General features: G+C 36.9%; 2 protein-coding genes across 26 annotated transcripts in view; one reads left to right on the top strand and one right to left on the bottom strand.

Annotated features, from left to right (window-relative positions):
- The first annotated feature begins 1,090 nt into the window (after positions 1-1,090).
- LOC117337348 lies at positions 1,091-21,569 on the top strand. 3 transcript variants are annotated; one of them, XM_033898302.1, is made up of 5 exons: positions 1,094-1,912; positions 2,259-2,310; positions 3,421-3,590; positions 3,953-4,081; positions 21,373-21,569. In XM_033898302.1, the coding sequence occupies exons 1-5, from the start codon at positions 1,742-1,744 to the stop codon at positions 21,385-21,387; spliced, it is 537 nt and encodes a 178-aa protein (XP_033754193.1). In that variant the 5' UTR covers positions 1,094-1,741; the 3' UTR covers positions 21,388-21,569. The 3 variants fall into 3 exon arrangements, with proteins under 3 accessions (XP_033754194.1, XP_033754193.1, XP_033754192.1); XM_033898301.1 differs by lacking the exon at positions 21,373-21,569 and adding an exon at positions 10,862-11,163 and having other exon boundaries at positions 1,097-1,912; XM_033898303.1 differs by lacking the exons at positions 3,953-4,081; positions 21,373-21,569 and adding an exon at positions 10,862-11,163 and having other exon boundaries at positions 1,091-1,912.
- LOC117337344 overlaps positions 18,656-21,602 on the bottom strand; it is a 73,670-nt gene continuing 70,723 nt past the window's right edge. For all 23 annotated transcript variants that reach the window (XM_033898276.1, XM_033898275.1, XM_033898281.1 and 20 more), the window contains 3 exons: positions 21,054-21,297; positions 20,641-20,868; positions 18,656-20,021 (listed from right to left, as the gene is read on the bottom strand). In XM_033898276.1, coding sequence (XP_033754167.1) covers positions 19,948-20,021; positions 20,641-20,868; positions 21,054-21,297 — 546 coding nt within the window. In that variant the 3' untranslated portion in view covers positions 18,656-19,947. The remainder of the gene's footprint in view (positions 20,022-20,640; positions 20,869-21,053; positions 21,298-21,602) is intronic.

The raw sequence follows: 21,602 nt of genomic DNA, 5'->3' as shown, positions 1-21,602 counted from the left end.
ATTTTGAGAAAGTGATGAAAGATCTTTATTGCTTCATTGTACAGTTCACTTAAAAAATTGGTAATTTTAAAAGTTCTGATAGCAATACATCATATCTGTTTTTCTTTTCTCGAGAAAGGAGTGACATAAAATATAAAGTTCTGTAAGAATATTAAAAAGGTTTATCTTCTCACATTTTTTGTATGAATTATTTTATTTGGTGAATTGCATTATAATTATTTTGGTGAATTTTGAGAATTAATGTTTTTTTGAAATTTGCAATTATTTTCACAATGCATGTCATCAATATCAAGACATGTCTCTATTGCATGGATAGGGTACTCCCTTTGTTATCACTTAATTAAAACTATAAAGTTTGTTTGGACTAGTACAATGTATTTAAAAAAAAAAAAGATAAACAGCGAAATTACTCGTGAATTTTGAAGTTCCTAAAACGGAATCACCATACTCAACCCAGTGGGAAAACATTTGGTTTTACATTCGCGTAATTCATACACAATCAGAGACTTATAATTATACACCTTGTGGCAGAAGGATGTTATATACCCAATAGGACAGGCAAAATCATTTAAATGATTTTCTTTCTGTTTTGTTGTAGAATTTTAGAAAATTTCATCTGAACCCTCTGTGGTGGAGGGACAGGGCTGCATGGTTGAAATCCTTCTTTTGTAGAGATAAATGGAGAACTTTTTCACTGTAAACAAGCAATAGATATTGCTGATATATTTCTGAAAGCATCATTATGGGGTAGGGATTTTGAATTGTACAAAGAGTTTTGGATTCAAATTTAAATGAGTGATTGGGCTGACCCCCCAGGGCAGTGCAAAAGAGCAATTTGACTATATTCCTATATATGACTTCTTGAATTTTTGAAACTATTGAGATCCTCATCCCTTCACCATATATATCATTACTGGGCATCATGAGATAAACAAAATCCTGTATAAAAATAAGCCCATTTCTTCCTTTTAACAACTTCCTTGCAATAATCAAGAGCCCCATGGCCAGGGACTTGATATTGGGCCTGTAGCATGCTGGAGTGTAAGGTTACCAAGTTCGTTCAAATGAATGACTTTGACCTACATTCAAGGTCACATGGGTCTAATAGGTTTTAAAACTTTAATTAATGATTTAATTAATGATTTCTTTATAAGAGACTCCGAGACCTGATATTAGGCCAATAGTATTCTGGAATGAAGGACCAGATAGTATATTGTCATGAATAAATCTAGCATACATGTACTCTGTTATTTGAATAAAGTGGTAGTCAGCATAGTATCTGCTGAAATGACCTAGATTAACTTCAAAGTTTCTGTAGAGCCAGGTGAGTGATACAGGCCCATTGGGCCTCTTGTTATTATTGTTCTAAAAGTTATTCACAAAGTATTCTCGACTGGCAAATGTAGGAAGTGTATTTATATATATACAGTAAGTTAAGCTAAGTTTAACTCCCAGAATACATGTAGGTAATATTTCATTTGGTGAGCTGAGGCCATTTGTCTTCTTAATAACTATCATACAAGTTGAGCCCAATAATCTGGTTCAAAACAATCTTATGGTCAAGCTGAGATCTAGAGTCTTGTATAAAGGTCAGAATTAGCACATTCAAGTTACAATAGTATCACATACATACTTTACAATGGTAAGTTACAAATACCATGTTGAGGAAAGAATATATCTTTAACAGTCAAGTTAATTAGAAAAAAAAATGTTCTTAATAATGAATTAAAGATTTAGGTCCATGCAAATAGAACATATAGAGAGACTCTCACTTACATTGAGGCTACTTGAGGGAGCCAGGCTGGTAGAATCCCAACCTGAAGTCCTACCTGAACAGGTACACACAGTGTCCAGCAGCTCCTCTAACGACTCGGACAGACAGATGACCCTAGGCTCTGACAACAATACACAGGTAAGCTGTTCTTTTCACTTTGTATTACCTGTATTTGCGGAATTGTACTTATTATCATGGATGTGTGGAAAGTAAATCAAGTTCCTGACAGTTTCTGAAAACGTGTTAATTTCTGTACAAAAATGTTCCTATGTATTGAACGCTTAATTCATTCAGTTAAATCAGTTAAAGTATTAAAAATGATAACACATTGTTCATAAGACATTTATAATTAACACCTGGTTACACATGATCTTGTAGCCAAATATGTTGTCTGTCCATCTGTCTGTCAGCACTACTATTTGTTTTTCCATGAATAATCTCAGATTCTTTCAAAACTTTCTGAAACTCCACTTCTTTGTTTCAGAATTTAGTAGAAGAAAATTGTCATATTCAAACTGATTCTCTGAATGGTGAAGGTGAGCATACTTACCATGTTATGTTTCCATGTTTAATGGGTGCAATTTTACATTATGATGATTTTGATGATTTATAATGATTTGGAATTATGATGCATACTATTTAACTACATACTTTATAAACCTCTTGTGTAATACAAGGAGGCTGGTTTTCACACTATTGATATAGGTTATATATGTTATATATGTTATATATGTTATATAGGTTATATATGTTCTCTTAAGAGTTTTAATCTCATTTCATTAGTCCAATACTGATGCTATACAATGTAGGTTTCCTCTTCATCCGGCTTCCACATTAAACCAAGGTTTGTTAATTAGCACTTTATCAGCTTCGTCAGAGGGTTTTTATACCCCCGCAACGAAGTTGGGGGGGTATACTGGAATCAGGTTGTCTGGCCGGCCGTCTGTCTGTAGACGCATTAAGTCCGGACAACTCCTAAACCGATGGGCCAATTCCGATCAAACTTCACACAAATATTAATGATCATGTGTAGATGTGCATGCCACTCAAAATTATGGTTGCTATGGCAACTGGTCACTATAAACAGGTTTTCTGATAAGAACCATAACTTTAAGTTTGTCCCGGACAACTCCTCCTAAACTAAATGGCCAATTTCAATGAAACTTCACACAAATATAGATGATCATGTGTAGATGTGCATGCCACTTTATTTTTTTTCAAAATTATGGTTGCTATGGCAACTGGTCACTATAAACAGGTTTTCTGATAAGAACCATAACTTTGAGTTTGTCCAGACAACTCCTCCTAAACCGAAATGGCCGATTTCAATTGAAACTTCACAAATATAGAGGACCATGTGTATAGATGTGCATGCCACTTTTTTTTTTTTTTTTTCAAAATTATGGTTGCTATGGCAACTGGTCACTATATTACTGGGTTATCTTAGTTAGCCTCTAACTAGCAGTTCCAATTCACCATTGACTCGTGCAGATTGCGGGGGTATTAGTCAGCCATTCTGGCGACAGTTCTAGTTTGGGTCAGTGTTACTATTTTTAGCAGGGACTGGGAGGTGGCATGTATTGCTTTAGCAATACCTATCATGTGCTTATTGTCTTTTCAATAAAAGTTATTATTATGTTATATAGGAACAGAAATGATAACTGAGAGTGATGAAGAGGACGTTGCTCTAGAGCCATGGTTATCGTTTGAGGACCCTCGGACAGGCATGATTGGCTACAGTAGTGAGTCTGACATAGACCAGATCAGTGAGGATGAGGATGATGTTATTCCACCTTCTAGAATGGAAGATGTTGAAGTATGTTAAAGTATTTCATCAAAAATCAATTTCTTTCCACAAGGAAAAGGAGGGCATGGGAGAAGGTACTTGTATGTGTTTGTGTATGAGATAGGGTGAGGGAGAGGATGGTGGAGTGTCATTATGTATGAGAGAAGGTATGGGAGAGGGGTGTTATCATGTATTTAAAGTGTAAAATGTCATTACTAGCCTTACTTCCATCCTTTTGGTGTGCATTGAAGGTGGTTGTTATTGCATACCCCATAACTTCAATGTGGGTGTTCACCAATCATTATTTTACTCCCACACCAATACCCAGAGTTAAACGTATATAGGCTATAGAATAACTGTTGTGTGTCAAATATGCCTGTTTACTTACACAGTTCTGGGATATTTTTTCCTGCGATGAGAATAACCTATCCACTACAGAACCGTTGGCAGTGCCAGCCATTGGGGCCCATGCCAAACACCCAGACATGAAACTTTGTGTAGTGAAGCTATTCAGAAACAAGGTTAGTCACTCCTTCATAAATCACTTTTGAAGATCTTATTATCAAATGTTCACAAAGTAACAGATTTTTAGCTCGTCTCTTCGAAGAAGAGTGAGAGCTTATGTCGTCACTCTGGCGTCGGCGTCGGCGTTGGTTTTCCAAATCTTAAATTTTTGGTGCAAGTGTTGAAAGGCATAGTAATTTATGGTAATATGGTCCCTGTGGGGGTCAAACTATCCCCTGCCGGAGTTAAACTAAAAGATTTTTTGGAAAAAAAACAGATTTTTGAAAATTTTTGCGTTAAGTTTTTGGTGCAAGTGTTGAAAGGTATTAATACACCACTTCATAATTGTACTAGGGTGCTGATAATTGGCAATAGAGTCCCTCTGGGGTTAGACTATCCCCTGCCAGAGTTAAACTAAAAGATTTTTTTGGGGAAAAAACCGGAATTTTCAAATTTTTGGACTTAGAATATTTCTGCGTTAAGTTTTTGGTGCAAGTGTTGAAAGGTATTAATACACCACTTTATAATTGTACTAGGGTGCTGATAATTGGCAATAGAGTCCCTCTGGGGTTAGACTATCCCCTGCCAGAGTTAAACTAAAAGATTTTTTTGGGGAAAAAAACCGGAATTTTCAAATTTTTGGACTTAGAATATTTCTGCGTTAAGTTTTTGGTGCAAGTGTTGAAAGGTATTAATACATCACTTTATAATTGTACTAGGGTGCTGATAGTTGGTAATAGACTCCCTCTTGGGTTAAACTATCCCCTGCCGGAGTTAAACTAAAATATTTTTTTGGGAAAAAAACAGAATTTTCAAATTTTTGGACTTAGAATATTTCTGCGTTAAGTTTTTGGTGCAAGTGTTGAAAGGTTTTAATACATCACTTTATAATTGTACTAGGGTGCTGATAGTTGGTAAAAGACTCCCTCTTGGGTTAAACTATCCCCTGCCGGAGTTAAACTAAAAAAATGTTTTGGGAAAAAAACAGAATTTTCAAATTTTTGGACTTAAAATATTTCTGCGTTAAGTTTTTGGTGCAAGTGTTAAGAGGTTTTAATACATCACTTTATAATTGTACTAGGGTGCTGATATTTGGTAATAGAGTCCCTATGGAGTAAGGCAATCCCTTCCTGGAGTAAAAGAATTGGATTTTTTCTTTTTAAATCTGTGTTTCTTTGTTTTTGTTTTTAAATCTTTGGACTTTGTGTTAAGTTTATATTGTGAGTGTTGAAAGGCATAGTAATACATGGTATTAGGTTCCCTGTGGGGGTTAAACTATCCCTTGCCGGAGTTAAACTGAAATATTTTTTGGGGGAAAAAACACATTTAAAAAAAAAAGGTGCAAATGTTGAAAGCTATTTAACACATCACTTTATGATTGTACTAGGGTGCTGATATTTGGTAAAAGAGTCCCTATGGAGTTACACTATCCCTTTTTGGGGTGAAACTGAAAATAAAACAATGTGAAAATGCTCACAATAGACAATTTATACCGATCCACATTTTTCAAGGGAGACAACTCTCATCAGGATAATATTTTGTCAAAAAATTGAAGAAATATGTCCAAAAGCAATTACATTTGTATTTAATATATTCATTTAATCTACGACAGCATAGCTTGTCTCCCGAATGTTTGTCAATAAATAATTTATATATATATAAATTCGTATGGTTTTGAAAATTGCATGAATTCACAAAGCATAATCTGATCAAGTAAACAATATAAATATTATTAATGCAATTTGCGAAACCATTCCAATTAATATATTTTAATTATTTATTGACAAACATTTGCGAGACGAGCTATGCTGTTCTCCAACAGCTCTTGTTCTCTAGCTTGTCAATAATTTATGAAATCTAGCATAAAATATAGAAATTACGCTAAAATGCTCATCTTCTGTAGGAATAAAAGGATCTGGTCCATACTTGGTCTGAAGCATTCTTGGGTAAAGGAGACCCAATTTTGTTTAAACGGTGGGATTTTCCCTTTAGGGGCCTGCAAGACGGGGCCAAACAGGGGAAACTCTTCTCCTGTATGAATGAAAGGTTTTTGTCAATAATTAGTCTGAATTATCCTTGGATGAAGCGGAACCATTTTTGAGTCGCCTGAAAAGGGTGACATAGGTATCACTACGTTGGTGGGGGTGGCAGTGGTGTCCTCACAATGGTTTCCATGCTATAACTTGAGTTCCCATGGGCAATTCAAACTCAAACTTTATATAGTGCTTCCTTACCAAAAGTGCTTGCTTAGGATTGCTTTTCATGTTCAAAAGTCAAAGGCCAAGGTCACTGTTACTATTAATACAACATTAATTTCCATGCAATAACTTGAGTTCCCTGGGGCCAATCAAACTGAAACTTTGTAAGTGCATCCTTATCAAAACTGTTTGCTTGGATTGCTTTTCAGGTTTGAAGGTCAAAGGTCAAGGTCTCTGTTACTATAAATAGAACATTTGTTTCCAATGTGATAACTCGAGTTTTCCTCAGCCAATCAGACTCAAACTTCATACAGTGCTTCCTTACCAAAAGTGCTTGCTTAGATTGCTTTTCAGGTTCAAAGGTCAAATATCATTATACCCCCGCAACGAAGTTAGGGGGGTATACTGGAATCAGGTTGTCTGTCCGTCCGTCCGTCCGTCCGTCCGTTTGTAGACACATTTTGTCCGGACAACTCCTCATAAACCGAAGGGCCGATTCCAATGAAACTTCACACACATATTAATGATCATGTGTAGATGTGCATGTCACTTTATTTTTCTCAAAATTATGGTTGCTATGGCAACTGGTCACTATAAACAGGTTTTCCGATAAGAACCATAACTTTAAGTTTGTCCGGACAACTCCTCCTAAACCGAACGGGCCGATATCAATGAAACTTCACACAAATATGGAAGACCATGTGTAGATGTGCATGCCATTTTATTTTCTCAATATTATGGTTGCTATGACAACTGGTCACTATAAACAGGTTTTCTGATAAGAACCATAACTTTAAGTTTGTCCGGACAACTCCTCCTAAACCGAAGGGCCGATTTCAATGAAACTTCACACAAATATGGAAGACCATGTCTAGATGTGCATGCCACTTTCTTTTTCTCAAAATTATGGTTGCTATGGCAACTGGTCACTATATTACTGGGTTATCTTAGTTAGCCTCTAACAGTTCCAATTCACCATTGACTTGTGCAGATTGCGGGGGTATTAGTCAGCCATCCTGGCGACAGTTCTAGTTGTTACTATGAATAGAAAATAGGCTTGCTTGCCATAACTTAAGACCCCTTCAGCCAATCAAATGCAAACTTGATGCATTAATTGCTTTCTCACAGGAAGTGCTTGATGGTTTAATATTCATCTCCTAGCTTGCTGCGCAGGCGACACATCAACTTCGGTAGAATTCTTGTTTTATAAATGATGGGTCCTGGCTCAGCAGTGTTCTGAGGGATGGGGCCAGATAGTAGTATTAAAGCAAATTCTTCAACATCCTTCATTTGTAGAAATGTAGACTGTCTTTCGATATTCACTGCCACATATAGGTGAGCAATATAGGCCCTCTGGGCCTCTTGTTTATTCTCCATAGACAAAGTGTCTAGTTTGAAAATACTTTTTCAATAATACTTCTTGTGTATAAAGTTTCAAATTATTTTTACAATGATACCAGAAGCTTTTGAAAAATTTTGAAAATATTTTAACAATAATTATTGTAGAGTATTAACCATGAGCTGAAGCTAGACACAACTCTATGATACATGTAGCTGATAGAGCATGGCCACACTCTCGGTACTAAAGCTTATAGTGGCCACATGTACTCTATGATGCATGTAGCTTATAGTGGCCACACTCTATGATACATGTAGCTGATAGTGGCCACACTCTATGATACATGTAGCTGATAGTGGCCACACTCTATGATACATGTAGCTGATAGTGGCCACACTCTCGGTACTAAAGCTTATAGTGGCCACATGTACTCTATGATACATGTAGCTGATAGTGGCCACACTCTATGATACATGTAGCTGATAGTGGCCACATGTACTCTATGATACATGTAGCTTATAGTGGCCACATGTACTCTATGATACATGTAGCTGATAGTGGCCTCACTCTATGATACATGTAGCTGATAGTGGCCACATTCTATGATACATGTAGCTGATAGTGGCCACACTCTATGATAAATGTAGCTGATAGTGGCCACACTCTATGATACATGTAGCTGATAGTGGCCACACTCTATGATACATGTAGTTGATAATGGCCACACTCTATGATACATGTAGCTGATAGTGGCCACACTCTATGATACATGTAGCTGATAGTGGCCACACTCTATGATACATGTAGCTGATAGTGGCCACACTCATGGTACTGTAGCTTATAGTGGCCACACTCTTGGTACTGTAGCTTATAGTGGCCACACTCTTGGTACTGTAACTTATAGTGGCCACACTCTATGATACATGTAGCTGATAGTGGCCACACTCTATGATACATGTAGCTGATAGTGGCCACACTCTATGATACATGTAGCTGATAGTGGCCACACTCTATGATACATGTAGCTGATAGTGGCCACACTCATGGTACTGTAGCTTATAGTGGCCACACTCTTGGTACTGTAGCTTATAGTGGCCACACTCTTGGTACTGTAACTTATAGTGGCCACACTCTATGATACATGTAGCTGATAATGGCCACACTCTATGATACATGTAGTTTATAGTGGCTACACTCTATGATACATGTAGTTTATAGTGGCTACACTCTATGATACATGTAGCTTATAGTGGCCACACTCTATGATACATGTAGCTTATAGTGGCCACACTCTATGATACATGTAGCTGATAGTGGCAACACTCTATGATACATGTAGCTGATAATGGCCACACTCTGTGATACATGTAGCTGATAGTGGCAACACTCTATGATACATGTAGCTGATAGTGGCCACACTCATGGTACTATAGCTTATAGTGGCCACACTCTTGGTACTAAAGATTATAATGGCCACACTCATGGTACTGTAGCTTATAGTGGCCACACTCTTGGTACTGTAGCTTATAGTGGCCACACTCTTGGTACTGTAACTTATAGTGGCCACACTCTCGGTACTGTAGCTTATAGTGGCCACACTCTTGGTACTATAGCTTATAGTGGCCACACTCTTGGTACTGTAGCTTATAGTGGCCACACTCTTGGTACTATAGCTTATAGTGGCCACACTCTTGGTACTATAGCTAATAGTGGCCACACTCTATGATACATGTAGTTTATAGTGGCTACACTCTATGATACATGTAGCTGATAGTGGCCACACTCTATGATACATGTAGCTTATAGTGGCCACACTCTATGATACATGTAGCTGATAGTGGCCACACTCTATGATACATGTAGCTTATAGTGGCCACACTCTTGGTACTATAGCTTATAGTGGCCACACTCTTGGTACTGTAGCTTATAGTGGCCACACTCTCGGTACTGTAGCTTATAGTGGCCACACTCTTGGTACTGTAGCTTATAGTGGCCACACTCTCGGTACTGTAGCTTATAGTGGCGACACTCAATACTATAGCTTATAGTGGCCACACTCTTGGTACTATAGCTTATAGTGGCCGCACTCTCGGTACTATAGCTTATAGTGGCCACACTCTTGGTACTATAGCTGATATAGGCCACACTCTTGGTACTGTAGCTTATAGTGGCCACACTCTTGGTACTGTAGCTTATAGAGGCCACACTCTTGGTACTGTAACTGATAGTGGCCACACTCTTGGTACTATAGCTGATAGTGGCCACACTCTTGGTACTGTAGCTTATAGTGGCCACACTCTTGGTACTATAGCTTATAGGGGCCACACTCTTGGTACTATAGCTGATAGTGGCCACACTCTTGGCACTGTAGCTTATAGTTGCCACACTCTTGGTACTATAGCTGATAGTGGCCACACTCTTGGTACTGTAGCTTATAGTGGCCACACTCTTGGTACTATAGCTTATAGTGGCCACACTCTTGGTACTATAGCTGATAGTGGCCACACTCTTGGTACTACAGCTGATAGTGGCCACACTCTTGGTACTATAGCTGATAGTGGCCACACTATTGGTACTGTAGCTTATAGTGGCCACACTCTTGGTACTGTAGCTTATAGTGGCCACACTCTTGGTACTGTAACTTATAGTGGCCACACTCTTGGTACTGTAGCTTATAGTGGCCACACTCTTGGTACTGTAGCTTATAGTGGCCACACTCTTGGTACCGTAGCTTATAGTGGCCACACTCTTGGTACTATAGCTTATAGTGGCCACACTCTTGGTACTGTAACTTATAGTGGCCACACTCTTGGTACTGTAGCTTATAGTGGCCACCCTCTTGGTACTGTAGCTTATAGTGGCCACACTCTTGGTACTATAGCTGATAATGGCCACACTCTTGGTACTATAGCTGATAGTGGCCACACTCTCGGTACTGTAGCTTATAGTGGCCACACTCTTGGTACTGTAGCTTATAGTGGCCACACTCTTGGTACTGTAGCTTATAGTGGCCACACTCTTGGTACTGTAGCTTATAGTGGCCACACTCTTGGTACTATAGCTGATAATGGCCACACTCTTGGTACTATAGCTGATAGTGGCCACACTCTTGGTACTGTAGCTTATAGTGGCCACACTCTTGGTACTGTAGCTGATAGTGGCCACACTCTTGGTACTGTTATCTGGTTATAGCATATTAAAGAATCCTCATTATCTTTAAGATAACTATTTTATCTTTTTTTTTTTTTCCATTTCCACAGATATTGGACGTACAGTGTGGACCTAGTGGTGTTAAATATGATGTATTTTCATGAACATTAAGTCAGAGGAATGCGGTTTAGTGTAGGTAAATTTTATCATGCATTAGGGTGTTATTTTCCTTGTACTTTCTTTTGTCTGACTTTCAGTACTACAGATTATGAGCCAGTATCGACAAAATAGTCACATGGTACATTACATTATTTGACTTAAATTTAATGCTAATGGTTTAAATATACATATGCAGTTTTTAGCTCACCTGGCCCGAAGGGCCGGTGAGCTTATGCCATGGTGCAGCGTCCGTCGTCCGTCGTCCGTCAACTTTTCTTTAAATTGCTACTAGTCCTAAAGTATTGAAGGGATTTTCACAAAATTTGGTCAGGAACATCCTTGGGGGAAGGGGAACAGAGTTTGTATACATTTTTACTCTGAACCCCCAGGGGCCTGAGGGGCGGGGCCAAATAGGGGAAATAGGGTTAATCCTTTAAATCGCTACTAGTCATAAAGTTATGAATGAATTTGAACCAAATTTGGTCAGGAACATCCTTGGCAGAAGGTGAACAGAGTTTGTATAAATTTTTACTCTGAACCCCCAGGGACCTGAGGGGCGGGGCCAAATAGGGGAAATAGGGTTAATCTTTTAAATCGCTACTAGTCATAAAGTTATGAATGAATTTGAACCAAATTTGGTCAGTAACATCCTTGGCAGAAGGTGAACAGAGTTTGTATAAATTTTTACTCTGAACCCCCAGGGACCTGAGGGGCGGGGCCAAATACGGGAAATAGGGTTACTCCTTTAAATCGCTACTAGTCATAAAGTTATGAATGAATTTGAACCAAATTTGGTCAGTAACATCCTTGGCAGAAAGGGAACAGAGTTTGTATAAATTTTTACTCTGAACCCCCAGGGGCCTGAGGGGTGGGGCCAAATAGGGGAAATAGGGTTACTCCTTTAAATCGCTACTAGTCATAAAGTTATGAATGAATTTGAACCAAATTTGGTCAGGAACATCCTTGGCAGAAGGGGAACAGAGTTTGTATAAATGTTTACTCTGAACCCCCAGGGACCTGAGGGGCGGGGCCAAATAGGGGAAATAGGGTTACTCCTTTAAATCGCTACTAGTCATAAAGTTATGAATGAATTTGAACCAAATTTGGTCAGGAACATCCTTGGCAGAAGGTGAACAGAGTTTGTATACATTTTTACTCTGAACCCCCAGGGGCCTGAGGGGCGGGGCCAAATAGGGGAAATAGGGTTAATCCTTTAAATCGCTACTAGTCATAAAGTTATGAATGAATTTGAACCAAATTTGGTCAGGAACATTCTTGGCAGAAGGGGAACAGAGTTTGTATAAATGTTTACTCTGAACCCCCAGGGACCTGAGGGGCGGGGCCAAATAGGGGAAATAGGGTTACTCCTTTAAATCGCTACTAGTCATAAAGTTATGAATGAATTTGAACCAAATTTGGTCAGTAACATCCTTGGCAGAAAGGAAACAGAGTTTGTATACATTTTTACTCTGAACCCCCAGGGACCTGAGGGGCGGGGCCAAATAGGGGAAATAGGGTTACTCCTTTAAATCGCTACTAGTCATAAAGTTGTTAATGAATTTGAACCAAATTTGGTCAGGAACATCCTTGGGGGAAGAGGAACAGAGTTTGTTTAAATCTTTATTCTCAACCCCCAGGGGCCTGAGGGGCGGGGCCAAATAGGGGAAATAGGGTTACTCCTTTAAATCGCTACTAGTCCTAAAGTATTGAATAGCTTTTCACCAAATTTGGTCAGAAACATCCTTGAGGGGAGGGGGAACAGAGTTTATATGAATTTTTACTCTGTACCCCTAGGGGCCTAAGGGGCGGGGCCAAGTAGGGGAAATAGAGATTAGTCTTTTAATTGCTACTAGTCATAAAGTTTTAAATGGATTTTAACCAAATATGGTCAGGAATATTCATTGGAGAAGGGGAACCGAGTTGGTATAAATTTTTACTCTGAATCCCCAGGGGACTGAGGAGTGGGGTCCGATAGGGAAAATAGGGGTTAATCCTTTAAATCGCTATTAATTATTAAGTTACGAATGGATTTTAACTAAATTTGGTCAGGAACATCCAGAGAGGAAGGGGAGAAAGAGTTTGTATAAATATTGAGGGGCCTGAGGGGCGGGGCCAAATAGGGGAAATAGAGATTAGTCTTTAAATTGCTATTTGCCATAAAGTTTTAAATGGATTTTAACCAAATTTTGTCAAGAACATCCTTGGGAGAAGGGGAACCGAGTTTGGATAAATTTTTACTCTGTACCCTCAGGGGCCTGAGGGGCGGGGCCAAATAGGGAAATAGGGGTTTATATATATATCCTTTAAATCGCTATTTTTCATAAAGTTATGAATGGATTTGAACCAAATTTGGTCTGGAATATCCTTAGGGGAAGGGGAAAAGAGAGCTTATATAAATATTGACTCTGACCCCCAAGGGGCCTGAAGGGAGGGGCCAAATAGGGGAAATAGAGATTTGAGTTTTAAATGGATTTGAACCCAATTTGGTCAGAAACATCCATGGTGATGGGGGAACAGATTTTGCATAAATGGTTACTGTGACCCTCAATCCAATAACTATGTATAGTATCGCTGGGCATTAAGGGATAAACACAATTCTTATGTAAAAATAGGCCAAAGGGTTTTCCCCACCCTAAGGGACTTAGTTTCTTTAAACACCATTATGGTGTAAAAATAATCCATATGGTCTTTCAGAGAGTACATTTTTGTATATGTATTAACAAATTGAACATGAACATTATCTTGACATTTGGTCAAATCCAACCAGGTGAGCGATACAGGCCCCATGGGCCTCTTGTTTTAAACATTATTTAATTTAAAACATCATGAAGGTAGGCATCTAAGTAATTTCATTCGAAGATTGTTTTTTTACATATTCATGCCCTTTTAATTTCTTGATAATCCTTGTATGAAAGTACAACTCCTTCTAAACTTGGTGCCCAATTTGAATTAATTTCATGCATGAAGCACACGTAAAATTTTACTTCATGTATCTCCATAAGTTGTTCATAATGTTATTTGGACTTGACCTATTCCACCTTGTTGATCCTTGTCCGTACAACTTCTCTGAAACTTGTTAATGGATTTCATTAAAACTTCACACACTAACACATAACACAACTGCTTCTTGTAGATGTATATCTAGGTATATTTTTTTAATTCAGACCTTTCAGTTTAATCTGATTTTGTAAAGGTTTTTGTTGAAAAATGAGGTCAATTAACTGCATTAATATTTATGTCAACAGAGTTACCAGTAAGCTCTTATTCCTGTCTTGGTTGCTAAAAGAATGATCTCTGACAAAGTGTTACAGCAGAAACTGTTATCTCCATTTCTTGAAGTACTGGAAAGATTTTTCTAAGAATTCCTAGGTAGGTTTTCCTCGGTCCATGGCTGTCATGTGCCCATTCGATTTTGATTTGGATTGGGAAAATAATATTGGAGACATATTTCCCTTGTTATGAATGGGCTATGAGGAAGATTGGAAAGAAGGGAAAAGTAGAGAAAATATCAGTCTCTCACAGCACTGATAAAGATCCTTCAATGGTGGGGGCCAAGATACATCTGGGATCTCTTGTTGTTTTACTTTCAATCCTTTATAATTAATTTTTCTTTGTTTTCATGGTAAATACTCAAAAGTGATTGGTCGAAAAATTCTTTTCATTCTTCTATGAAAGAAATTCCGAGAATGGCACGAAAAATGTGACGTCACAATACGACAATTGACGTTGCGTATTGATTTGAGAAAAAGAATCCCATTGAAAACCAGTAAAATTGTACATAAAACATGTTTTAAATTAGAAAATCATTTTCAAAAATTAATTATAAGCGTTGATGTCAATTATTTTTTAGTTTCATTGGGGTATGAAACAAATTTTGTTTGCAAACTGTATGTATACGCTACGCGGATTCATACAGTTTGCAAACAAAATCGTTTCATACCCCGATGAAACTAAAAAAAAATGACATCAATGCTTAATTGTACAGATTATCACCCCGTGGAATTTTCTGTAATGCTTTCAATATTTTGTTCACACAGATATCAGTGATGTTTTACACACTTTTGCTTCATGCACTGTAGTTATCATTGATGTAATTTATGGTTGTCAATGATTGTGAATTATTTTTTGACATCTAAGTTCGTGATATTGAAATTTTGAATGATGCATGCAGCATCTTTTCTAGTCAGATTATGATAATTATATGATACCGTATATCTTACATGTGATAAAGCTGTGAATTTTACCTATAATGATTTGTAGTGCTTAGTGATATATGAATAAATTATTTAGTTTATATTGGGGAAATGTAAATATTGTAGGAATTTAAATCATAGGTTTCTTGTTTTTTACATAGTTTATATTGTTTTTGAAAAAACTGCAATTTATAGTAAATCTATAGTATTAAATATCAGAAAAAGAAATCTGTCCTTGCGAAGGTGAATGTATAAAAAATAACAAAAAAACAAGACTTTGCCGCAAGGCCTTTCTGCCCTTCCAAAAGCTCAGTCCACCTGAAGAAGCCTGAGAGGGCAGAAAGGCCTTGCGGCAAAGTCTTGTTTTTTTATTATTTTCTATAGTGTTTCATATTGTGGCGACAACGAATACATACTCGGACTCGGATATTTTGCAATTTTTAATTGCAAAATATCCTCGTCCTCGTTGTATATCCTGCAATAATACACGAATCATCGTTAATTATTTCTTAAACAATTCTTATTATCCCTATTTCATGAGACTGTCAGGGTCTTTTGCATATAATATAGGTTTCCCTTGCTTCCTAGTTGTCTGAAGTGTTAACTGTTAAAGTCTCTTATCAATATTTTATATCTTTTTTATAAGGACCACATGTATCTTTCTTAAATAAGGCGGCCATCTTTTATCTATATACAGTTGAAGGTTCTTATTTCAATTTCTCAAAAAGTCCTCTGTGAATGTTTTTCATGTAGGTTCCTATTCATAACAAAATGTGCATGTTCAATTTTAAGAATATAAAAAGAAAAAACAAAATGACTGTCAGTCAGCCTTGTCAGTCAGCCATTTTTGACTTTAGCAATACATGGAAATTTGTTATCAATATTTCTGGAGACTTATGTTCGATTTTGGGAGTGATCATATTGGTTGAAAGTGCAGTCATAGTCTATTCAGTATCACCTGTTGATAGAACAGATGATTATAAAGAAAAATAGAACCAATCAAAATCATACGATGCCAGTGCCAAATTTCTCTGTGTTACAGTTTGTCATTAAGTCACAATCGGAAAACTCAGGTAATATCCGGGGAAGAATGCTCTGATCGAGTCTCTTTTTTCTGTGTTTTGTAGTTACATGAATATAAGCATTTAGTAATGTAATGAGGTTTGAAGTAATCTGGTATTTTATAACTTTTATCATATGATAATTTAAACGATACCGATGAAATGTGTTGTCCTTTAATAGCACCACACTCTTGTCTGTTGTTTTTCATGGCTTTTTTATGCAAAGTACAATGCCACTTTAGTACGTAGAAAATGAATCCATGGACAGATGGTTTTAATCATATTGCATTGTAGAAAAATACTCATTTAATACATGAATGTAAGTGTTATGCATTTGATCTCCTGCCAAAACATCACGTTTTTTTTGTTGTTTTTTTTTCTTTAAAAAAAGTATCATTTCGTGTATTTAAGATATATGTACTGCTGAATGGTAATGAAAACGAGCATGTCAAAGCGTTGTGTAACATCATTTTGAATGGAATGTGACAGATTGTCTTAACAAACTTTAGTACATTATGTAAATGTTATTTTGTTTGTAGACCTTTTTATGGCAGGTTGCAAGTAGAGAATCCAATGGTCAATTTGTTCAAAACAAGTTGATAATAAAATGAATGAAAGAAAATGGCCAATTAGTTGTGATTAAATGATCTAAGTGGAAAAATCAGGTACACTAATGATAGTCATATATCTCATCCTTGTGTTAAAATATATCTCATCCTTGTGTTAAAGTCATATATCTCATCCTTGTGTTAAAGTCATATATCTCATCCTTGTGTTAAAGTCATATATCTCATCCTTGTGTTAAAGTCATATATCTCGTCCTTGTGTTAAAGTCATATATCTCATCCTTGTGTTAAAGTCATATATCTCATCCTTGTGTTAAAATATATCTCATCCTTGTGTTAAAGTCATATATCTCGTCCTTGTGTTAAAGTCATATATCTCGTCCTTGTGTTAAAGTCATATATCTCGTCCTTGTGTTAAAGTCATATATCTCGTCCTTGTGTTAAAGTCATATATCTCGTCCTTGTGTTAAAGTCATATATCTCGTCCTTGTGTTAAAGTCATATATCTCGTCCTTGTGTTAAAGTCATATATCTCATCCTTGTGTTAAAGTCATATATCTCGTCCTTGTGTTAAAGTCATATATCTCATCCTTGTGTTAAAGTCATATATCTCGTCCTTGTGTTAAAGTCATATATCTCATCCTTGTGTTAAAGTCATATATCTCGTCCTTGTGTTAAAGTCATATATCTCGTCCTTGTGTTAAAGTCATATATCTCGTCCTTGTGTTAAAGTCATATATCTCGTCCTTGTGTTAAAGTCATATATCTCATCCTTGTGTTAACTGTCAACCTGAGGTAAGAGCTGGATGTATGGGGACATCACAAGGAGAATTCTATATCGCAAAGAGCTGGCTTATTATTTTTCTCTTACACTTCCCACACAGTAAATTCACCATCATGTTGGTGACCCAGTGGCACGTGATTTGCAGAATTGATGACATTCCTCGTTTGTTATGTAGTTATAGGAGAATTGATGACACACCTCGGTTATGATGTGGTTAAAGAATTGATGACAAACCTCGGTTATGATGTGGTTAAAGAATTGATGACAAACCTCGGTTATGATGTGGTTAAAGAATTGATGACACACCTCGGTTATGATGTGGTTAAAGAATTGATGACACACCTCGGTTATGATGTGGTTAAAGAATTGATAACATACCTCGGTTATGATGTGGTTAAAGAATTGATGACAAACCTCGGATATGATGTGGTTAAAGAATTGATGACACACCTCGGTTATGATGTGGTTATAGAATTGATGACACACTTCGGTTATGATGTGGTTATGGGAGAATTTATGACACACCTCGGTTATGATGTGGTTATAGAATTGATGACATATCTCGGTTTTGTTTTGGTTATGGGAGAATTTATGACATTCCTAGTTCTTGTTTTGGTTATGGGAGAATTGACGACATTCCTCGATTATGTTTTGGTTATGGGAGAATTTATGACACACCTCGGTTATGATGTGGTTATGGGAGAATTTATGACATATCTCGTTTATGATGTGGTTATAGAATTGATGACATATCTCGGTTTTGTTTTGGTTATGGGAGAATTGATGACATTCCTCGATTATGTTTTAGTTATGCTATATAAGGTAATTTTCTCATCCTCTTAATATTATCGAGAGTGATGACGTTTTCTGTCAAGAGGGGCTTTTAGCTGTTTTAGGTTAAGATATGTCAATGCTGCCACCAGAAAAGGAATGCACCTGCGAAGTGTAGGATAAAAAGTAATGTAATAGACTAATATACCCAGGACGAATACCTGGTAACTGAGGAATGAAACGTCGACAAAGAGAAACACAGCACGTCCATTGTCTGTCACAGTGTCATCATCCTATGTCTATTAGGAGTATGTGCTAGTGTCAACGGTAGAAATATTATATGTGGTGAATAAAACAACAAGACAGACCATTAATGGACGGATGTTTAATGTACTAATTACAGATCTCCAGTAGGTGTTAAAGACAGATACACACTGAGAATAAGTTAACACATATAGGGTAATGTAAATAGCTGTAAATAGAACAATTAATAAATATTTACAGAAATAATGAAAAATAACACATTTTTATCACAGCTTACTTTATACATTGTGTTTTAAAAGATTTTCCTACTATACGGTATGAATTCAGGAGCAGGTCAACAAAAATTGGGATAAAGTCGTGTTATCTATTTATGATTAGTTTTTCGCTTGTATTATGATTAAAACGAAACTTATCAACTGTTTGGAAAATAACAGTTTTCATCTTTCTATTTTTGAAATATTGTTGAAAATGGTAGAGACTCCACTTTAAAAGTCTAGTTATATTGACACTATTCCTTAATGATGATGATATCACTGCATCCCGGAATGCCTCAGATGTACATGGTAAAACTAAAATTGGTAACCACGTAGTAAACATTATAGTATATACCATGGTAAACTAAAAGGATGATCACAATCTAATGTATTTACTTAGATAATTAACAGCCGCTATTGTGTTGGCTTAATTGTAAGAGATTTATATTGTTAATATTTGGTACTTCAAGTCTGTTGTATAAAATATAAGATAATCATAAAATATGTATTACAAGGTTTAAAATATACATTCGTAAAAAACAGTGCTTCTATATTTGAAAGACAGAACAGTAACTAACCTTAGGCCTTGATACAACAAAATTTTATTTGTTCGTCATCATTCCGTAACCGAGTTCAAATTAGTTATTTCCTAGCACATACTGTTTACTACGATTAACACGGAAATCTGATATCTGATGTTGTTATCGATATAATAAGGTAAAAATATATTTGTTCAAAAATATCATATATTCTCAAACTTTGATATTTCACGCGTTTTATAAACACTAGATGAAGTTCCTGTTTATATGTAAAAGCTAAAATATATACATAGAAATGTGTGGGATTATCTAATTTATATCTAGTATTATCCTGATCTAGTTTAAAATAAAGTGCTTTAAAATGATGCCAGTTTACACCACTTGAATATAAATATTAAGTTCAGAACATAGATAAACAGAAAATACAAAACTACACTATTTGCCTTTTTGAGTATCACAGATGTGTGTACATTAAAACAATCCGGTTTAATTCGGAAGAGGCGACTCCCCTTTGCTGCCGGAAGGATTCATATCACAGATTGTTGAACGTCCCACCACTGTGGAATGTAAATGTTTCTTAGGACCGGGATGGCGCTACTTGCTCATTAATCAAAGTCAACTAATTGGAACACCATGGTCGTCACGTCTGCGTGTTTGAATCTGCTCCTCGAAATCACATCTGTCAAAACAGAGAAAATATGTTTATTGATTTTATCTGTATTTTGCTCATGCTCTGCCCTCGTTTAATAACAAAAGTCTGGGATATTGTTGGATATGATTAGATAATATATACTGATGCCCAAGTGTTTATGATACGGGTAATAAAACGCTCTGTTACATTACTCAAAATGAGTGTTGGCACAGTCAGTCGAGCGATACGGACCATAAAGATCTTGGGTTTTTTAATGTAACCTGCAAATATTAATACAGGCCTTGGAAGTCTTTGTCAAGGCTCGTCTGAAAACAATATATAAAATCACCAGGTCCGTCTTTATTTCATGAACGAACTACACCAGTACAACTGGTCCAACCGTTTGGACCGCAAAAACGGCCCATTGTTTACTATGTGACACAAGTCGGACATGATCTTCTTGCCACGGAACAAGATTAAATTAGTTTCCTTCTAATAATGTAATAGCCGACACTGAATCGTCTACGACGTATGTCGGTAAATATTCCAATAGACGACATTGAATCGTCTACGACATACGTCGGTAAGTATTCCATTCACACTTAAATGAACGGTTTATAGATAATCTTACAGATAATCTGGGTTCTAAGAGGCACTTGCTGCTTACCGTTGAAGAAGCGGTCGGCTTCCTTTCTGTCACAGAACATATGACAAAGAATGTGCGAACTTGGGGAGAAAAGCGAAGACTTCAATGTCTTTGGTGCCGTGTCGATGAATGCAACGTCTGCTCGGTACCTTTTCAACTCATTGCACATGAAGTCGATATATCCGTGAAGCTCTTGCATGTTTCTCTTTGAGATGTTGTTGAACTCCATCAGCATGAACGTTCGATACCCTAGAAGAAAGGTGACATACCGCTTAGACTGTATGTAGAGGTATTCAAATAGAGTAACTACATATGACTGCAGACAAAATACAAAATGATAGAGCAAAGAAACATTCTCCAAGTGGTGTATGAGTTCTAATTCATCTCTTTCACAATTTCTTCGGGTTATTGACTAAAATTCTAGTGCACACTACCTGAGGATGGCCGGTATTTCAAAGGCAGGACCGATGTTTGGTTTCCATAAGGCATGGGTAAGTGGGAGTGTTTGAACTCAGGATTCCGGTCGACCCATTCTCTAGCTTGGTTCGGTCCTTGGAACCAGTTGATTACCATCATTTTATCCACGTCTCCTCGTCTCTCCTGTTCCAAGTTTTTCCCATTCCATCGTGATACCAAAGATTGTCTCTTCCATCCATTTCCGCCTTCTTTCACGTCAATCTGAACAATGTTTACATAGTGTCAAGAGTCAGCTTAAGTTGAGTCATATATAGATTATATTTAATATCTTTACAGACACCGTATCACTGAGATCAATGATTTCCTACTGTAAGACTCGAAGACATCAACGAAAGTCGATGTGAATAACCTTTTATCTCCGGCATACAAGTTGAATGCAAGTAACTGTTCCATGGATTTTCCTCGTTCAGAACAATGATTGAATTCCATTTGATCGGCCAACCTGAACTTCAAAGATAGTTTGTCTATTTTATACAGTGTCATTTAGATATAATATGTATTTAAAT

This window comes from Pecten maximus, chromosome 11 (assembly GCF_902652985.1).
Source record: "Pecten maximus chromosome 11, xPecMax1.1, whole genome shotgun sequence".
NCBI lineage: Eukaryota > Metazoa > Mollusca > Bivalvia > Pectinida > Pectinidae > Pecten > Pecten maximus.
Note: the sequence above shows the minus strand (reverse complement) of the source record. Positions and strands in the feature narration are given on the sequence as shown.

Coding starts and splice junctions, on each gene's coding strand:
- LOC117337348 (XM_033898301.1), top strand. CDS start 1,742: ATGCAAATAGAACATATAGAGAGACTCTCACTTACATTGAGGCTACTT. Junction 3,591..3,952: donor CTAGAATGGAAGATGTTGAA/GTATGTTAAAGT, acceptor TTACTTACACAG/TTCTGGGATATTTTTTCCTG. Junction 4,082..10,861: donor TGAAGCTATTCAGAAACAAG/GTTAGTCACTCC, acceptor CCATTTCCACAG/ATATTGGACGTACAGTGTGG.